Source organism: Antechinus flavipes, chromosome 1 (assembly GCF_016432865.1).
Source record: "Antechinus flavipes isolate AdamAnt ecotype Samford, QLD, Australia chromosome 1, AdamAnt_v2, whole genome shotgun sequence".
Lineage (NCBI taxonomy): Eukaryota > Metazoa > Chordata > Mammalia > Dasyuromorphia > Dasyuridae > Antechinus > Antechinus flavipes.
Window position 1 is genome coordinate 163187233 of NC_067398.1, and position 15924 is coordinate 163203156.

The following is a 15924-nucleotide window of genomic DNA, read 5'->3' on the forward strand; positions in this document are numbered from 1 at the left end:
TCCTTATACAAACTATTACTGTAATATTCCTATTCAAGAAACTCTTTTCAAAACAAATTTTATATAATAAAAAAATGTATGTAAAGATGACCTAATAGCCTTAATTGATATAAGTTGTACCTAGCAATGCTTAATCTGCTGAGAAATTGTGAAAATAACAATTCATGTCTTGAAAACCTGTTTTTACTAAAGGAATTCATTTGGCAAAGATTTTCATATGTATTATCAAAAGGTTCCAAAATTATCATATGTACTTTTCTTAAATATACCAATATTCGTAATTCTTTAATAACTAAAACATATTGTTTTTAGATAACTTAAAAATGTGATTCCTCCTTCATTCATGTTTTACAGAACTACTGAAATAAGAGAAGGAGGTTGATTTTGGTTGGAAATTGATTTTTTTTAGGAAAAAAAATCTATGAGTTGTGATAAAAGAAATGGAGAACTACCCATCTCCTTAGACCACAGGGAAATAAACACTTGTCTCTCATTCACACATACTCACTCCACCCCCAACACACACACACAAACACACACACACTTTTCTTCCCCCCACAATCCAGTGTTGTTACATTCCTTGACTTTATGAAAAATCAGTTCAGAGATTTCAGTAGTAAAAAAATTTTCATTTTTGCTGTCTTCTCATCTAGTCAATTCAGAAACTGTGGACATGTGGTACATTATCTTTTTAGAATGCACGTGATATGGGAATATTTATAAGTATATATAACACAGAAACAATCTTATCAGATGGGCTTTAGAACAACAAAGATTTTTCATTAGATAACTGATCACACAATCATGCTTATCTTTAAAAGAAATGAGATTGAGGAATTAGAAGCTATGCAATTTTATAAAGTGATCCAGCTAGGGAATATTTCATATACTAGAAGAGATTAAACATGTTTAATGTTTCTACTGACTTCTTCCTTTTTCTTAATAAAAATTTTTATTAAACTATTGAAGGCTCACTGGGTTTGGAGCAAAAAATATGCATTAAAAATGTATGTGATGCAGAAGGTATCAATAACAATACTGTCTTTAAAAAAAAGAATTTCGATGCTAAAAACAATACAAAACAAAATGAATTTTTAAAAATTTAGAATAGTTGTTTTTCTAATTAAAAGATTGTGAATTTTAGCTTCTAACATTAATATAAGAACAAGGGAACATCAATCTCAAATTTTTTAAATAAATATGTTCCAACTACATTTCTTTATTCTAATCTTCTGACAAGGCTCTTTAAATTTAGTACATATAAGTATCAGTTTTTTCTTTGCAAAGTTTTTGGTCCAAGGTAGAAATAAACAAATGAATTACAATGACTGCATACATTTGCAGCCACAGGTAATCATATCTTTTCTCTATCTATCTTTGTGTTTTGAACCTTTTCTCTCTTATTTTGTTACTAATGGAACAAGGTAATAATTCTGGTAAGATTATTCTATTATCTAAAATCATTCCGACATTTATTAAAGTATTTTCACCTTCTAACTGTACAGTACATCTTTTCTATATTACTACAAGAGAAATAGAATTCAGTGATAACAAATTTGGTATGGAACACTTTATTTAAAGTTCCTTCTCATAACACAGAAATAGGATTATAGGGAAATACGTCAGCTGAAGTATTTACTATAAAAGCACAGTACTTTAAAAAATGGTAAGCACTTAAAGATATCTTTTTGAATGGATTTTTAAAAAATATATGAAGGGTATCATTTTAACTTCATAAGAAAATAAGATTTGACTATGTAGTAAAATTTAGGCTCAAACTATGAAAATTAAAATTTTATAGTTTTCCTATTTTATAGCTAATAAGCAATCTATAAAAATTTCATTTTTACTCACTTGCTATTTAAAAACTTTTCTTTGTCCTTGTTGTCTCAGCAGAAGCTGAAAATTCTGATAGTTTATAAGAAATGAGAATAGCCCTCTGTTCTGCCCTCAAGTCAGATGATGAGGAAAGTCCTTTTGTTACTACTGCTGCACAGGATTGAAGTAATTAAACAATTTGCATAATAAAATGTAGTAGCAGACACAAAATATCCTTCAATTAAAATTTTACACTTACTAGATGAATTCCTGTTCATTTGTACCTGAAATAGAAATGCAAAATTAATTGAGAACCGTAACAAATTGTTTCATTTTCAAATTGTTCAATTTCTGTTTAAATTATATATGGAAAAAAAACTACAAATATTATATTGATACTCAGGGTCAAAGTATTTAATTACATTAAAATATATTAAATTGTCAGGTACTTTTGCATACTGAAAGTAGAGGTCCTTAAATATGTGAATGAAAAACAAATTTAAAATCATTTGTTTTGACTGCAACCAGGACTAAATAAACAAATGTTTATTCCAGTACGTTAAAATGATTAATGAAAATCTCTAGTTTGCTGTTCTATATGCTTCAGGTAAACCCTGTTATTTTTGACTCTTTCTTGTTCTTCTTCTTCATATCTAATAAGGCTCTTTTTAGTTTTCTTTCTTCCTTCACTTTTTTTTGGGGGGAGAGGGGAGAGGGGAGGTTCAGGCCTGTGGTTTCTATGGTATAGTGATCCTTCAGTGAATTAACATCTTAGAGTAATGAATAATAATTCTTTTGCAATTTAAACATCTCAGAAAGATATGTTTCCCCAAAGTACAATAGCAAATGTGTGTCAGAGATAACACTGAATCTGGGTATTTCTGATTTAAAAGATCCTCTTTCTGCCACAATGCCATGCTGCTTTTTGCCATCCAATCAGTTATTCAATATCATTGATCCTACTTCTGCTATACCTTTTGTTATCTGTACTCTCCTCTCTAGCTCCATTGCCCATGATCTAGTATGGATGATGCTCCTTACCACCCCCTGAGAGAACGAAGAGATTCCTTCTGGCCTTTTCTTTTTATCTATGTTCTTTCTGCCCTCCTTCAAATCATCACCCACATTCCTCTCTAGATTTATCTTTATCATGTACTGATATGTATTACTCATCTGCTCAACATGCTTCAAAACTTTCCCTAATGTCTACTGAATAAAGTCCAAAATCCTTTCTTTGGTATTTAAGGGCTCCTACAATCAATACCACTCTGCCTTTTCAGAGACTAAACTATAAAGTCCAAAATGACAGTAATCATATTTTCTCTGTAATTTTGTATCTCCATTAGCACTTAAGACAGTACTTTAGATATATTAAGCACAATAAGTATTTACTTAATTGAGTTGATATCAACCTAACATAAAATAATATTTAATGATTAGTATCAATAGCTTAGGTTTAAAAAATTGTACTTACTGGACTGTGTCTCTAATATCACATGGAAGAAAAAATAAAAAAGAAAGAGGTGTATATTAGGTTTAAAATTTTGAAAATATTTTTCTGTTGACCTTTTTGTTTACATGGATATGAGGGGATTCCAATATTTCATAAGACAGAGATCAGCTCTCATGACTTAATATTATTATGTGTCACAGAATCACAATCATCACAGAAATTAAACTGACTTGACAGTTTCTATATATCAGAAGCAGGAACTGAAATTAGATTCAAGTGACTCTAAGCTCAGTGCTCTACCCCTTATTTGAGCCTTTCTACATTCTTTTTCTTTCTGGTCAATCTTAAAACATTCCTTAAATTTCTGTTTAAATTATATATGAAAATAATCCTTTATGACCTTGATAATTTGTTAGTGAAAGTCTAGAATGTTAGAGTAAGAAAAGATCTCAGAGGCTTTTTTTTTTTTTAGTTCAACTTGTAATTGATCAAGAAACTTCTTTATAACATTCTCATGTTCAATCTTTGCTTGAAGATAACATGATAGAATAACCCAACAGATATATTAGGACGCCCTACTATACTACTGGACAGCTCTGATTATTTGGGAATTTTAGGAAAATATCAAAGCCTGAGACACTTTTTCATAGCAGCTATCCACTGTTTATACTTTTGCTTTCTGAATCTTAACAAGAGTAACTGTAACTTGAAATTTAAAAATTAAGTTTAGACCAAAAAAAGCCTATTACAGCAATGAAAAATTTAAGTTTAATACAAGATATTTAAAACTGTATCTACAATTAGAAATGATCTATGTCAAACAGTTCCAGTTAAACAGACCTTACTAAATTTTAAGAGAAGAAATTAAGCCCTGAAACCACAAATATTGTCAAGCTAATAAATATATCAGCTGAGCATTAAAAATGAAAATAGGGTCAGTGTTTTATATAAATATGACAGAGTACTCAAAAGACAGAATTAAATAACATAACAACATGGTATTAAATATTTCTTTATGATCAAGCCCGGTTTTTAAAGTTACTTTGCTTTTAACTACTTTGTATAATTAGCATTGTTTACTTTATATTTATGCTGTACATATATTTACAGATACTTAATGTCTCTAATTAGAATGAGATTCTATTATTCTTTGAACTTGTGTCCATAGAACCTAGCACAATGTTGGCTTGGGATATGCTGTAGTTAATTAATTTTCTTAATTAAATTAAGTTAACCAGTAATAGCTGGTTAATAAAACCTTGTTAAATGATTGAAAATGTGTCTTTGCATCTATATGTACACAAGTACACATACACACATTTTTTTATGCACATGTATAACTTCTAATGAAAGGCAATTGTGGATAGGGGGCCAGTCTTATGTTAAGTACTACTTCTGACACATACTAGCTATGTGACCATGAGCAAGTCATAACTTCTCAATACCTAATACAGTTCTTTAAGACTTAAGTTAGAGATGAGTAGTCAATCTGCATTAATAGTAACCCATATTGGGAATTCCTAGACCACTGAAATCATAAATTGAGCTCAACAAACAAACTCTTTATTAAAAAAAAAGAAAAGTAAGGAAAATCTCCCATCTTCTTTATTCAAGTATACATGAACGAAGTGGATTTATAAATCAGCTATCCTATCTGCTAGTCAACCATGTGACCATAGACAAATCATTTAACTAATGAGTACTTCTACAATGGAAATAATATTAATTATACTAACACATATATCATACAGTAGTTGTTAGGTGCTTTGTTAACTCTAAAATATTAAAGTAACATGAGTTTGTTATTACTAAATACAGCTTTGGTATATAGTTCTAGTCAGAAAATTTCTATTCAATAAGCCTTATTATATATCAACTATGTCATCAAATAAAAGGTAGGATAAAGATTCCCTGGTCAGAAGAGTAAACAGATGTAAATATTACTTTCTCCATAATGACCCCTTCTTCCCTTATTGTCCCAGTCAATCCTGATCTTTCCCCACTCTGAACTTCGATGAAATTTTGCTTTCTCTATTCTTTGTAACATGTATTATTTTGCATTATGGTTATTTGTACATCTTCAGGATACTATCTGAGAGGGTAAGCTCTCTGGGCAAGGAGCTCCAAATGAGGAAATGCAAGATATTTCCCTGCAAGTAGTCAAGCAGGCAGAGTAAGGCACATCAGTAACTATTTTGTGACTTAATATAATATGACATTTATTCCTTGGGTTACTAAAAGGAATTTGCCCAACATCACACATCCAAAATGTCAGGTGCAAAGGTTGTACCAAGATCTTGTGAATGGGCAGCCTAGCTCCCTCTCCATCATCACATTCTGACTATATAGGAATTATCATGTATTGATTACCATGAAAGCAAGAACATCAATTACAGAATAGGAAAGTGATGATTTTTTTTAAGTATCTGACATAGAGTAATCAGCCATAAAATCCGTAAGCCATAACTAAAGGATATGAAATGATATAAGATGGTATTTGACTACTTTTTTAATGGTTTGCAAAAATCTTTTTAGCTTGAATATGATGAAATACCAAATTTATATCAATAGCTTAATTATTCCCATTAGATTTACACGCAAAAACAAATCTCTAAAGTTTGCAAAGATTAGATAAATCAATTATGATTAATAAATGTTTATAAACATGAATTTAATGTTTTGTTCTCCTCATCCCCACCATATAACATTTGTAAATTAAGCATTATCTTAGAGAGTTACAGAAAATCTGGACCATCATCTTGGCTCCCAAGCTCAAAGTCCTGCTCCTTCACTTGTCTGTGTGATCTGGAACAAGTTACTTCACCTTTCTCGGATTTAATTTCTTTTAGTTAAAAATTCTAGGAGTTGAACTAAAGAGTATCTAAGATTCCTTCTAGCTTCAAAACTGGGATCCTATGATCTTTGTGTGAATATCAGAGGCACCAAATTGTCTAGTTATAATCTTTTATTTTTTAGGTAATAGGAAAAGTGTACATTTAAAACCCCAGAATCTACTCAACTTATTTGTAACAATATGATGCCATATTTTGTTATTCCTGACAACATTAAATGTCATTCATATTCATATATCTTATTACACAAAATGATAAATTAAATCATCTCATATTACTTACTGATATTGCTGGTGAAAGGCTTATATTTCCAATAGATACTTTCAATTCATCCAAAGAAGCCATTGTATGATGAGAGTTGTTGGGATGCACAGGCTTGATTTCTATGCGATACTTCTTTGGTTCTTCATCTTCAGAGTCAGAATCACTGGATGAGTAGAAATGGTTTTCTTTGGTATGTTTGGGTCATTGAGGAAAAGTATTTTATTTTTAATTTTTTTTAAGTACGCTTGACCAGACACCATCAGTTCTTTCTCTAGGTATAGATATAATTTTCTATCATAATTCCTTCAGAGTTTTCTCAGATCATTGTATTGCTAAGAATAGCCAAGTCATTCACAGCTGATCATTTTACAATATTCTTGTTACTTTGTACATAGTATATTTCACCTTATGCAGCTCATGAAAAGACTTTCCAGGTTTTTCTGAAAACATCCTACTCATCATTTCATATAGTACAATAGTATTCCATCATAACTACATACCACAATACATTCAACTATTCCCCACAATTTCCAATTTTTTACTCTCAGAAAAGAGCTGCTATAAATATTTTTGTCCTTTTTTTTCTTAATGTTATCAATAAAACCTACTTTTACCCAGAGAAATTAGTGGCGCCTAGATATAATATTTTAGCTTCATGAAGGCAAGTTTTAACAAGATGAAAGGCAAAACCTATGACTGAATGAAAACAAAAACCAAGAGGAAATAATCATTTTTAACCAATACTTGTTGATTCTGAGATAATCTTCAATAAAATGAAATGGAAACACACTCCAGTTTTATTATTGAAAACTTGTCAAGTAAGAAATAGCAAGCTGAGAAATAAACATAAGGATTTTGACAAGAAGGTCAAGTGATTAGTCATAATCAACAAATCAAAGCAACACCAAAATAAAGTCAAGAAGCACTACCAAAAAGCAAAAAAGGAAAAAAAAAAAAAAAGGGAAAGAAATCTTTTTCTGAAGAAAAACCTCATAAAAGAGCTAATAGAGAATCTGAAAAAAATGAGTAAGTAAAAAAGAACCCAATTCAATTTAATGGCAATCTATTAAATACCTACTATATAAAACAGGAGAAAGGCTGCTTGACATAGCACATACAAAACTGGGTGCCTCTAGGAAAATTACTCTTAGTGCCCCAGGTAACTCTGTAAGACAGGAATGGGAAATCTCACAGGAAATTATTTGCATAACTGACTACAGATGATGATGAATTGAAAGTGAAGTACAACTACCTCCCATAACTTGAGTTCTCTATTAAGTTGATAATTTTGAACGGCTCAAGAATGATCCGATAAATAACCAATGGCAGAAAATATCCATGGCAGAAAAAGGTTCCTTATCCCTTCTGCAAAACAATACATTGCAGAACTGCTGTCCATCAATATAGTAGAGATCTTTCCAAAAGGGGAATTCCCTAAACTAATGAAATCATAAGCCTAGGCAAAACTAATTTTTAAAAATGTCAAGTGCTCTGTACTAGGCACTAGTAATTTCAAAAGAGCAAAATTTGGGTCACCTGACCCCAAGGTGTTTAAAATTCTACTTATAATGATTAAGATAGATTAAAATAAAGTAAGGTGAAATTCTTCAGAAAGAACCATCCGCTTTTTCCCCTTAGCCCCTCAATCCTGGGAAAAAAATACAGATGCATTCACTGAAGAAATGGACCTTAAGAACATCACTGCCAAATTCTGAAACCCCTCAATCAAAGAAAAAAATTTATGAGCAACAAGAAAAAAATTCAAATAAGGCAGAACCACAATTAGAATCATACAAGACCTAAAAGCAACTCCATTAAAAGACCATAGGTCAAAATTTTAAAAAGAAAGAAAGAAAACACAGGTCTTGAAACACTATATATCAAAAAAGCAAAATAAAATAAAATAGGACTATGGGAAAATACCATCCCAGCAAAGTTAAGCATAATTTCAAATTTAAAAAAAAAAAAAAGGACATTTGGTAAACAGCCAGACTTTCAGGATTTTGTTACCAAAAAAACCTGAACTTAATATTTGACATGTAATATCCAAGAGAAATATAAGGTAAACATCAAAGACTAATTTCAAGGAACTAATTTCAAGGAACTCAATAAGGACAAACTTTTTATGTTTTATATGGAAATGTAAACCCTATATATAAGATTGTCATTAGTAATTAAGTGGTGTGAAAGAAACATTGGGGTAGAGCTAAGTATATGATTCTAAAGGACAAAACTGTGTAAGAAAATGTGAAAAGAGTATGTTATATGAAAGAGGTATGAGAACAAGAACTGACACACAGGAATTAGATGGAGGAGAAAGACTGATAGTTCTGAAATCCTACTCTCACATTGGGAATGGGCTGAAGAAGGAATAATATCTACAAAGGTATAAAAGTCCTCTAAATGTATAAAGAAATAAGGGGGGAAGGAAATAGATGAGGGGGAGTGTTATAGAAGGGTATTTAAGTTAATAGGAATGGGATAAAGTGTGAAGATTATTTCGAACAGGACAAAAAGGGAGAGAAAAGATAGAGGTTTTGAAAGGATAAGTGAAGGATCCTTGGAGTGGGGGATTAAGGAGAGGTTAAATAATAGCAAGGCAAAGTAGCAAGTAGAAGTAAAGCTTTTAGTGATAGGTGTTGGAATCTTTACAAACTATTAAGTCATTAGCATTGATAGAGACAATAATTATCTAATTTAGCATGGTTCAGTATGATTGATCTACTCCTATAAAGAGATGTTATGGGCCAGAAGAAACAAGGTACTAAGTAGAACTAATTGATACAATGCTTGTGTTCACACCAGTACTCATTGGAGTTCACAAGTATGGGAGATTCACAAAGCAAACTTTGTAACTTTGTGAATTCACACCTCCCTTAGATGTGCCTCCAGAAGGAGGAGTCAACCTTTGGGAAATCATATATAAAGAGGCTCTTAGCTTCGGGTGAGTTAGTTACTTCAGGTAAGAGAGTTCAGCTAAATTTAGATTGGAAAGGAACACGCTAGGACAGACGCAGAGCACTCTGGGAGATTGAGAGCCAGAAGCCCTCTCTCCAAGGCAAGAGAGATCCATTCCATTTTCTACCTTTGTGCTGGGTGGGCTGAAGGACAAACCTTTGGATTTGGAGACCTTTGGAGGGACCTCTTAGAACTAAGCAGAGAGATAGGCCTCAACTAACAGAGCTATTGTGGAAGGTGAAAATAAACATTTGCATTTTATCACCTGGCTGCCTTTTGAGGTGATTATTACTTTCAACTGCAACTAAGGCTGCCTCCAGAACACCTCCCCGAGAAACCTGCTTGCTCCAAGAGAAAACCATTCTTATATTATTTTTAAAGAAAAAGAACACCAGCATTTGCTTTGTGAATCTCCCATACTTGTGAACTCCAATGAGTACTGGTGTGAACACAAGCATTGATTGTATCAATTAGTTCTACTTAGTACCTTGTTTCTTCTGGCCCATAACATCTCCTTATAGAAGTAGATCAATCATACTGAACCATGCTAAATTAGATAATTATTGTCTCTATCAACTCTAATGACTTAACAATTTGTAAAGATTCCAACAGATAGGAAATAAAGGCGACACACAAATAATAACAAAGATCAGCTGTAGAACTTACTAGGAAAAAAAAAGCAGGGCACTATCACAGATCTGAGAGTTAAAGCTAGAAAGTTTTTGACTAGAATAGATATAGTAAAAAAAAAAAAATAAGGAAACTATACTATATGCCAATCATATTAATCAGATTGTTTTCGACTATTTAAAATAACTAGATAGTATAAAGTTTAAATATTGCTGGGGCACAGAAAATGATTTGTTGGATTTAGAAAAATATGGAAAGATTTGGATTTATGGATGATGTTATATAGTTGCATTAAAATTGAGGACAAATATAGTATAATTTTAAATAGATCTATATGATGTACATTGTATATGTGTATGATTATATGTATCTATATATATGTGTGTATCTATCTATCTCTCTATCTGTGCACACTTAATTGTAGCCTTCTTCAGGGAGACAACAGGGAAGAAAAGGGGGGGGGGAAACAAAATAAAAAGTACATAGCAAAAAATAAAAGGAAGCAAAGATGGGACAACTCTGAACACAATGTGCATAGTTATTATTCAGATTTTCTTGAAATAGAAATTATTGTCTCACATTTTGTATGCTTCCTTATGGTCTACTGTGCATATAGCAATAGTTTTTCTTTTTTTCTTTTCTTGATCTATTTTGTTTGTTTTTCTATTTTGAAATTTTAAAAAAAAAGACAAAAAAAAAGTGGATCTTAAAAAATCTTCTGGGGGGAGAGGGGGAAGGAGAACTCATTAAGAGGAATAAGGGAAACTTGCTATCTACAAAAAAAGAATATAACAACAATGAAAGAAAAAGACAAAATTCAACAGTTTGGAATATCTGATAGAAAATCTTAATAAAGAAATGTTTTCTCAGAGGTAAACAAGAGCAGCCAGATTTTGGGGGGAGGTGTGAGGGAGGGAGGGCCAGGGGGAGAGGGAAGGAATGTAAATATGGGAAACCTTCCCCATACACACCTAGTCTCTAACAGAACAACTGGAAGAAGTCTTAAGATATCTACAATTCAAAAACAACAAAACTAGCTTGTTAGATCTCTGAAAAATAAGCAATTAAATACACTAATCTCCAGGCAATCATAAAATAAAATCTGAAAAGAAGGCAAAGCACAAGCCAAGAAAATTTGTAGAAATGCTCCCCAAATTTAATTCACTCAGAAATACAGAAAAACTCCAGAGCAGTAGTATCAAAAAGAGACTCTTATAGGGGGAAAAAAAAAAAAAAAAAAAAAAAAAAGAAACACATCAAACATCAAAATCATAATAGAACATATTGGCACAAGAAATGAAAGAGGGTGAAATGCAATACACTAACAAAGGGAAATAGATTGTTCAATAAAACTAAGTATGACCCTTCATGAGAAGTAAAGTTGAGCAAAGCTTTTTACCAACAAATCCATTATAAAGTACAGCCTTAACAAAGCAAAGGAGCTTTTAAAGCAGACATTTTTAACCTTGTGTGTGCCATGGACTTTTTGGCCACCTGGTAGAACTTATGGACCTCTCCTGAAAATAATGTTTTTAAATAAAAAAATAAAATACACAGAATTTTAAAAAAAAAGGCAATTAGATTAAGTTATCAAAATATTTTTATAAACAGCTTCATGGATCCTAAGTTCTTAACTTAAACTAAAATAAGAATTGATGATGTTATCAAGATTAATAAGGAAATTACTATCCACAAAATGTTAGAAAGATAATTAAGAATTTACTAAGTGCCTACTATGATAGATTATGAAAAATACCGAATAAGAACCTTGGAGATTCTCAACTAGCTCTTTTATAATAACTGATTATGCTATAGGACAAAAAGAACTCAAATGCAGAAAGACTGAAATCTTACCTATTCTCTACAGATTTTGGGAGGTGGGTAGGAGAAAAGAGAGAGAAAAAAAAAAGGAAGGAAAGAGAATGAGACTTGCTATTTCACTAGAATATAAAGGGTACTTCATTTAAGTGCTCCAATAACAGAACAACACCAACTCAGCAATTTAGAGACTTTCAAGCTTGATTGGGGCATTGAGAGATTAGTTAATTAACATGGCCAGGAACACAGTCTGTATACACCACAGGTGGAAGTTTAAAGATCTTCCCGATTCTTGAAGCCAATATTCTATTAAACCAAGATGCCTCTTTTTTTAAGAACACAACACAATAAAGAATAGTTAATTAAAAATGCTATAAACAAAAGCTGCAAACTTAATGGAGACACCTAAAAAATTATACCCCAAATAATGACTGGATCATTAACTCAACCATTGAAATAGTGTTTATTTATCTATTTACTTAAAAAAATACATATAAATAATAAATTTGACAAATATGTAGATGAAAGGATATCATTCTGATTTGCTTCTGGTTTGATACTATAACCTTCCTCATCTACATCAGGAATGTTCTGAAAGAAAAAGAAAAATTTTATTACAAAGACACCTATAATTCAGCAATTTAGTTTTATTTAAAAATATAATATATGACCAGTCATTTGTCAAATTCTATCATCAGATTAAATGTGTATTAATTATCTCCACTTCTAGGTAATTTTAAATTATAACATATGCTTCAGAAGCCTAACAAATTAACAAAGAATGAAAATGACAACTATATTATTTCAGAGAAAAGGGAATAAATGACAAGACAATATATGTGTATACACACACACATATTATTTTTCAATGACAAATCTAGCTACAGATAGCTATTACTCAGTAATTGAAATTTCATATTGAAATCAAGTCCAAAAAGCAAATTTACAATATTTTGAAAACCACCAATATGCTGAATAATAAATTTATCTACAACCACAATGCTGGAAATAGGAAGAATGTAAAATAAAGACCACATATCAACAGAGTTTACAAAATAGATAAAAGAAAAGCAATCAATATGACATTATTTTGTGTATAACCTCATGCTGACATAAGAGACAAAAACTGGACCTGTGATTTCAACCAAAGTAAATCAGCTATGTGTGTGTATGTGTGTGTGTGTGTGTGTGTGTGTTACTTTTTGTATAATTTGTAGTCTTAGATAATTGCCCATTGCCCAGGACAGAGGTATCTAACATGGAGCCCCATCCCCAACATTCCTGAGTAATGAAATGGAAATGTAATTGGGAAATATTTAGTAAACTAAAAATAGAACATAGGTAATATTAAAATGTGGTTTTCTAAGGCAATATGAGGCCCAAATGGATCTGTATGTATGTTTAATGGCCCCTTTTCTATTTAGTTTGACATCTCTGGTCTAGAGCAAAGATTCTTAAACTGTGGGTTCCAACCCCATATAGGGTTGGGTAACTGGATGGGGATTTCATGAAAAATTTGGCAATAGTAAAAAATATCAAGCATTCTGCCAAGATTAAATTCTTTATGTAAAAATAAACAAGCATCTCATTTGTATACAAATTTGCTTTTGTTTTTAATAAATAGTAAAATAATATGTATACAAAAGAATTGTTTTAACATAAATTTCTTTATGTTTTATTATCATTAAATGATTGATTTGCATACCTACTTTACACACCTAAATACCCAAAGTAGCATAAAAATTTCATGGGTGAAAAGGAGTCATGAATGGAAAAAGTTTAAGAAGCCCTGGCCTAGAACACTGTAAGATGGATCAGATGTCCAAGGTCAAATAGCTAAAAAAAAATAGCTAACAAGTATCAGTGGGAATAACTCTGACCTAGATCTTCTTGCCTTAGAGGTCAGTCTTAATGAAACAGGTTGGGGTCCCTTTAAGAAACTATTTCCTATTGATCTTGTGATTCCTTTCAGATTCCACATTGGAACTTGAGGGAGGGGGAGCTCATCTAAACCCCCAAATCTTGCTGGGAGAGCAAGACCTGAAGGAGATGGCCTCTCCCACCAACCTCCACTCCCTCCAGGGAGTAACAGTCAAGGATAGAGAGATGTTCTTCAAGCTTGCTCCAATTCAGTGATCTTTCTCCTCATGGTTATAGCCTGATCATTAAAGACCATAGTGTATGTAACAATGGAGTGGGGAGAAGGACTTAAGCATGGCTTCTCTTAAGTTTTTCTGTTTATCTCCCCAAGATAGATCAAAGAGAGTGCTGGCCTAAAACCCTCCCTTCCCCCCCCCCCCCCCCCCCCCGGTCTCCAAAACGGTGTCTCCTTGGTCTGGGAGGGGGGGAGGGGGTGTTAAAGAAACACTTTCTCTCACCTCTTAGAGTTCCTGCCTGAGGGCAGGGCTTTCTGGTGAGAGAAAAAGATATTCAGGAGTGCCTTTCCTGAACTGAAGGTCCTTTTGTCTCTGGAAGGGCTGAACAGAGAGAGTTTCCTCAAACCAAGTATCTCTGCTCAAGGAAGAATTTTTAGAGGCAGAGGTGTTCCTAGGCTGTGGACAGGTAAAAGCTTTTAGTTTTCCCAAATTCTTGCAGCATCTTGTGCAGGAGTGTAGAGCTCTAACAACAACCCAAGCCTGACCCAGGTGGCTTGGGTGTCCACTATAGAATAGGGAAAGAAAAAAGGTCTTTTATCTTGTCCAGAGTTCTGGGATTTCCTGGTCCCACTATCTCTAAAAATAGAGAGTGACAAAAAGGAGGCTTTTTGCCAAAAAATGCAGATACTCTCCCTGGGAGAATACTGCCCATAGCCCAGACCCTGTCTGGGTGCCCACTATCTTTAGAGATAGAGTGAGACAAAAGAAGGAAAATGCAGATATTCTCCCTGGGAGAATACTGCTCTAACAGTTCAAAACCCAACTTGGCTCTGAGTGTCCAGATATTCAGGATTCCCGATCAGGGAACCATAAATATGATGCTGTTTGAGTGGTCTAGATTCCTGTTGGTTTAGAGGTTAGTGAGTATAAATAAGAGAGTTATTAAGAATCCCCATTAAATCAGCCACAGGTTTTAGGAATGAAAGAATTCACTCATTCCCAAATATTAGTTGCAAAATGAAAGTTTATTGTTAGATAGAAATCAGTTTACCAAGAGACTGACTTCTATAGTGGCAGATCTATGGAAAATGGAGTTTTGCACTGAGAATGCAGTTCTCAGTGGACCTTAGAAGGTTCTGGCAATAAAGGGAGCTGCCAAGGTCCACCTGCAAAGACTAGTTGATGGAAGCTTATTACATTGGGTGTCTTGATAGGGGTTGGGACAACCCAAGCAGATCAGAACCCAGTTGGGGCTGGGAGAGCCCAAGTTGGCTCAGACCCATTGGGGGTAGGGACAAGCCCAGATTTCCTACTGGAATTCAAAGGGATGCTTTTTGACCAGGATTTGTAATTGAATCAAAGGCTCTGGCATCCTGGAAAGACAACTTATCTGCGGAGGATATGCCTCAGCCAGAAAGGGTTGGGAATCTGAAAGGAATCACAGATCAATAAGAAATACAGTTTCTTAAAGGGACCCCAACCTGCTTCACTAATAGCCTCTTCATACTAATAAGTAGTATGTGATGGTAGGGGTAAGTACCACAGAGAAGGGGGAAAGTTGTGCTGGCTAGAGGACCATGCACAAAAGATGTCAAGGAGGAGGGTAAGACTTCACGTGGGCTCTCAAGTCTGGGAAATGCCTATAGAAGTGAAAGTTAGGTAGAAATGGCTTTCTGGGGAAGAACAATAAGAACCAAGATAGAATAATCATGGTGTGGTTGTTGGGGTCAATGAAAAGAATGACCTGACTAAAACAAACAACGACTGTGGCAAATAAGAGAAAATAAGGTTATACTCATATAGGGTGGGAATATCACAGAAGGCCTTGAAAACCAGTTATGAGAATTAAAACTAAATGCTATAGAAAGTAGGCTACCATTTTATTTTTAAGGAAATGAGGGTATAATATGATGAAACTGATGTTTAAGGGTGGCTAATTTGCCTTGTGAAAAATAGATTATTGAATATGACACTAAATTAAAATTGTTGTAGGTGACACAAATCTGGGCACAGAGAGTAGAAATAAGGAGTAAAT

The 15924-nt window shown here is 33.0% G+C and overlaps 1 protein-coding gene across 1 annotated transcript in view; it reads right to left on the minus strand.

Moving 5' to 3' along the window:
- FCHO2 (FCH and mu domain containing endocytic adaptor 2) overlaps positions 1-15924 on the minus strand; it is a 152213-nt gene that overhangs the window by 38865 nt on the left and 97424 nt on the right. The window contains exons 12-15 of the mRNA XM_051992371.1: positions 12327-12384; positions 6406-6581; positions 3293-3304; positions 2078-2102 (exon numbers count right to left, since the gene is read on the minus strand). Coding sequence (XP_051848331.1) covers positions 2078-2102; positions 3293-3304; positions 6406-6581; positions 12327-12384 — 271 coding nt within the window. The remainder of the gene's footprint in view (positions 1-2077; positions 2103-3292; positions 3305-6405; positions 6582-12326; positions 12385-15924) is intronic.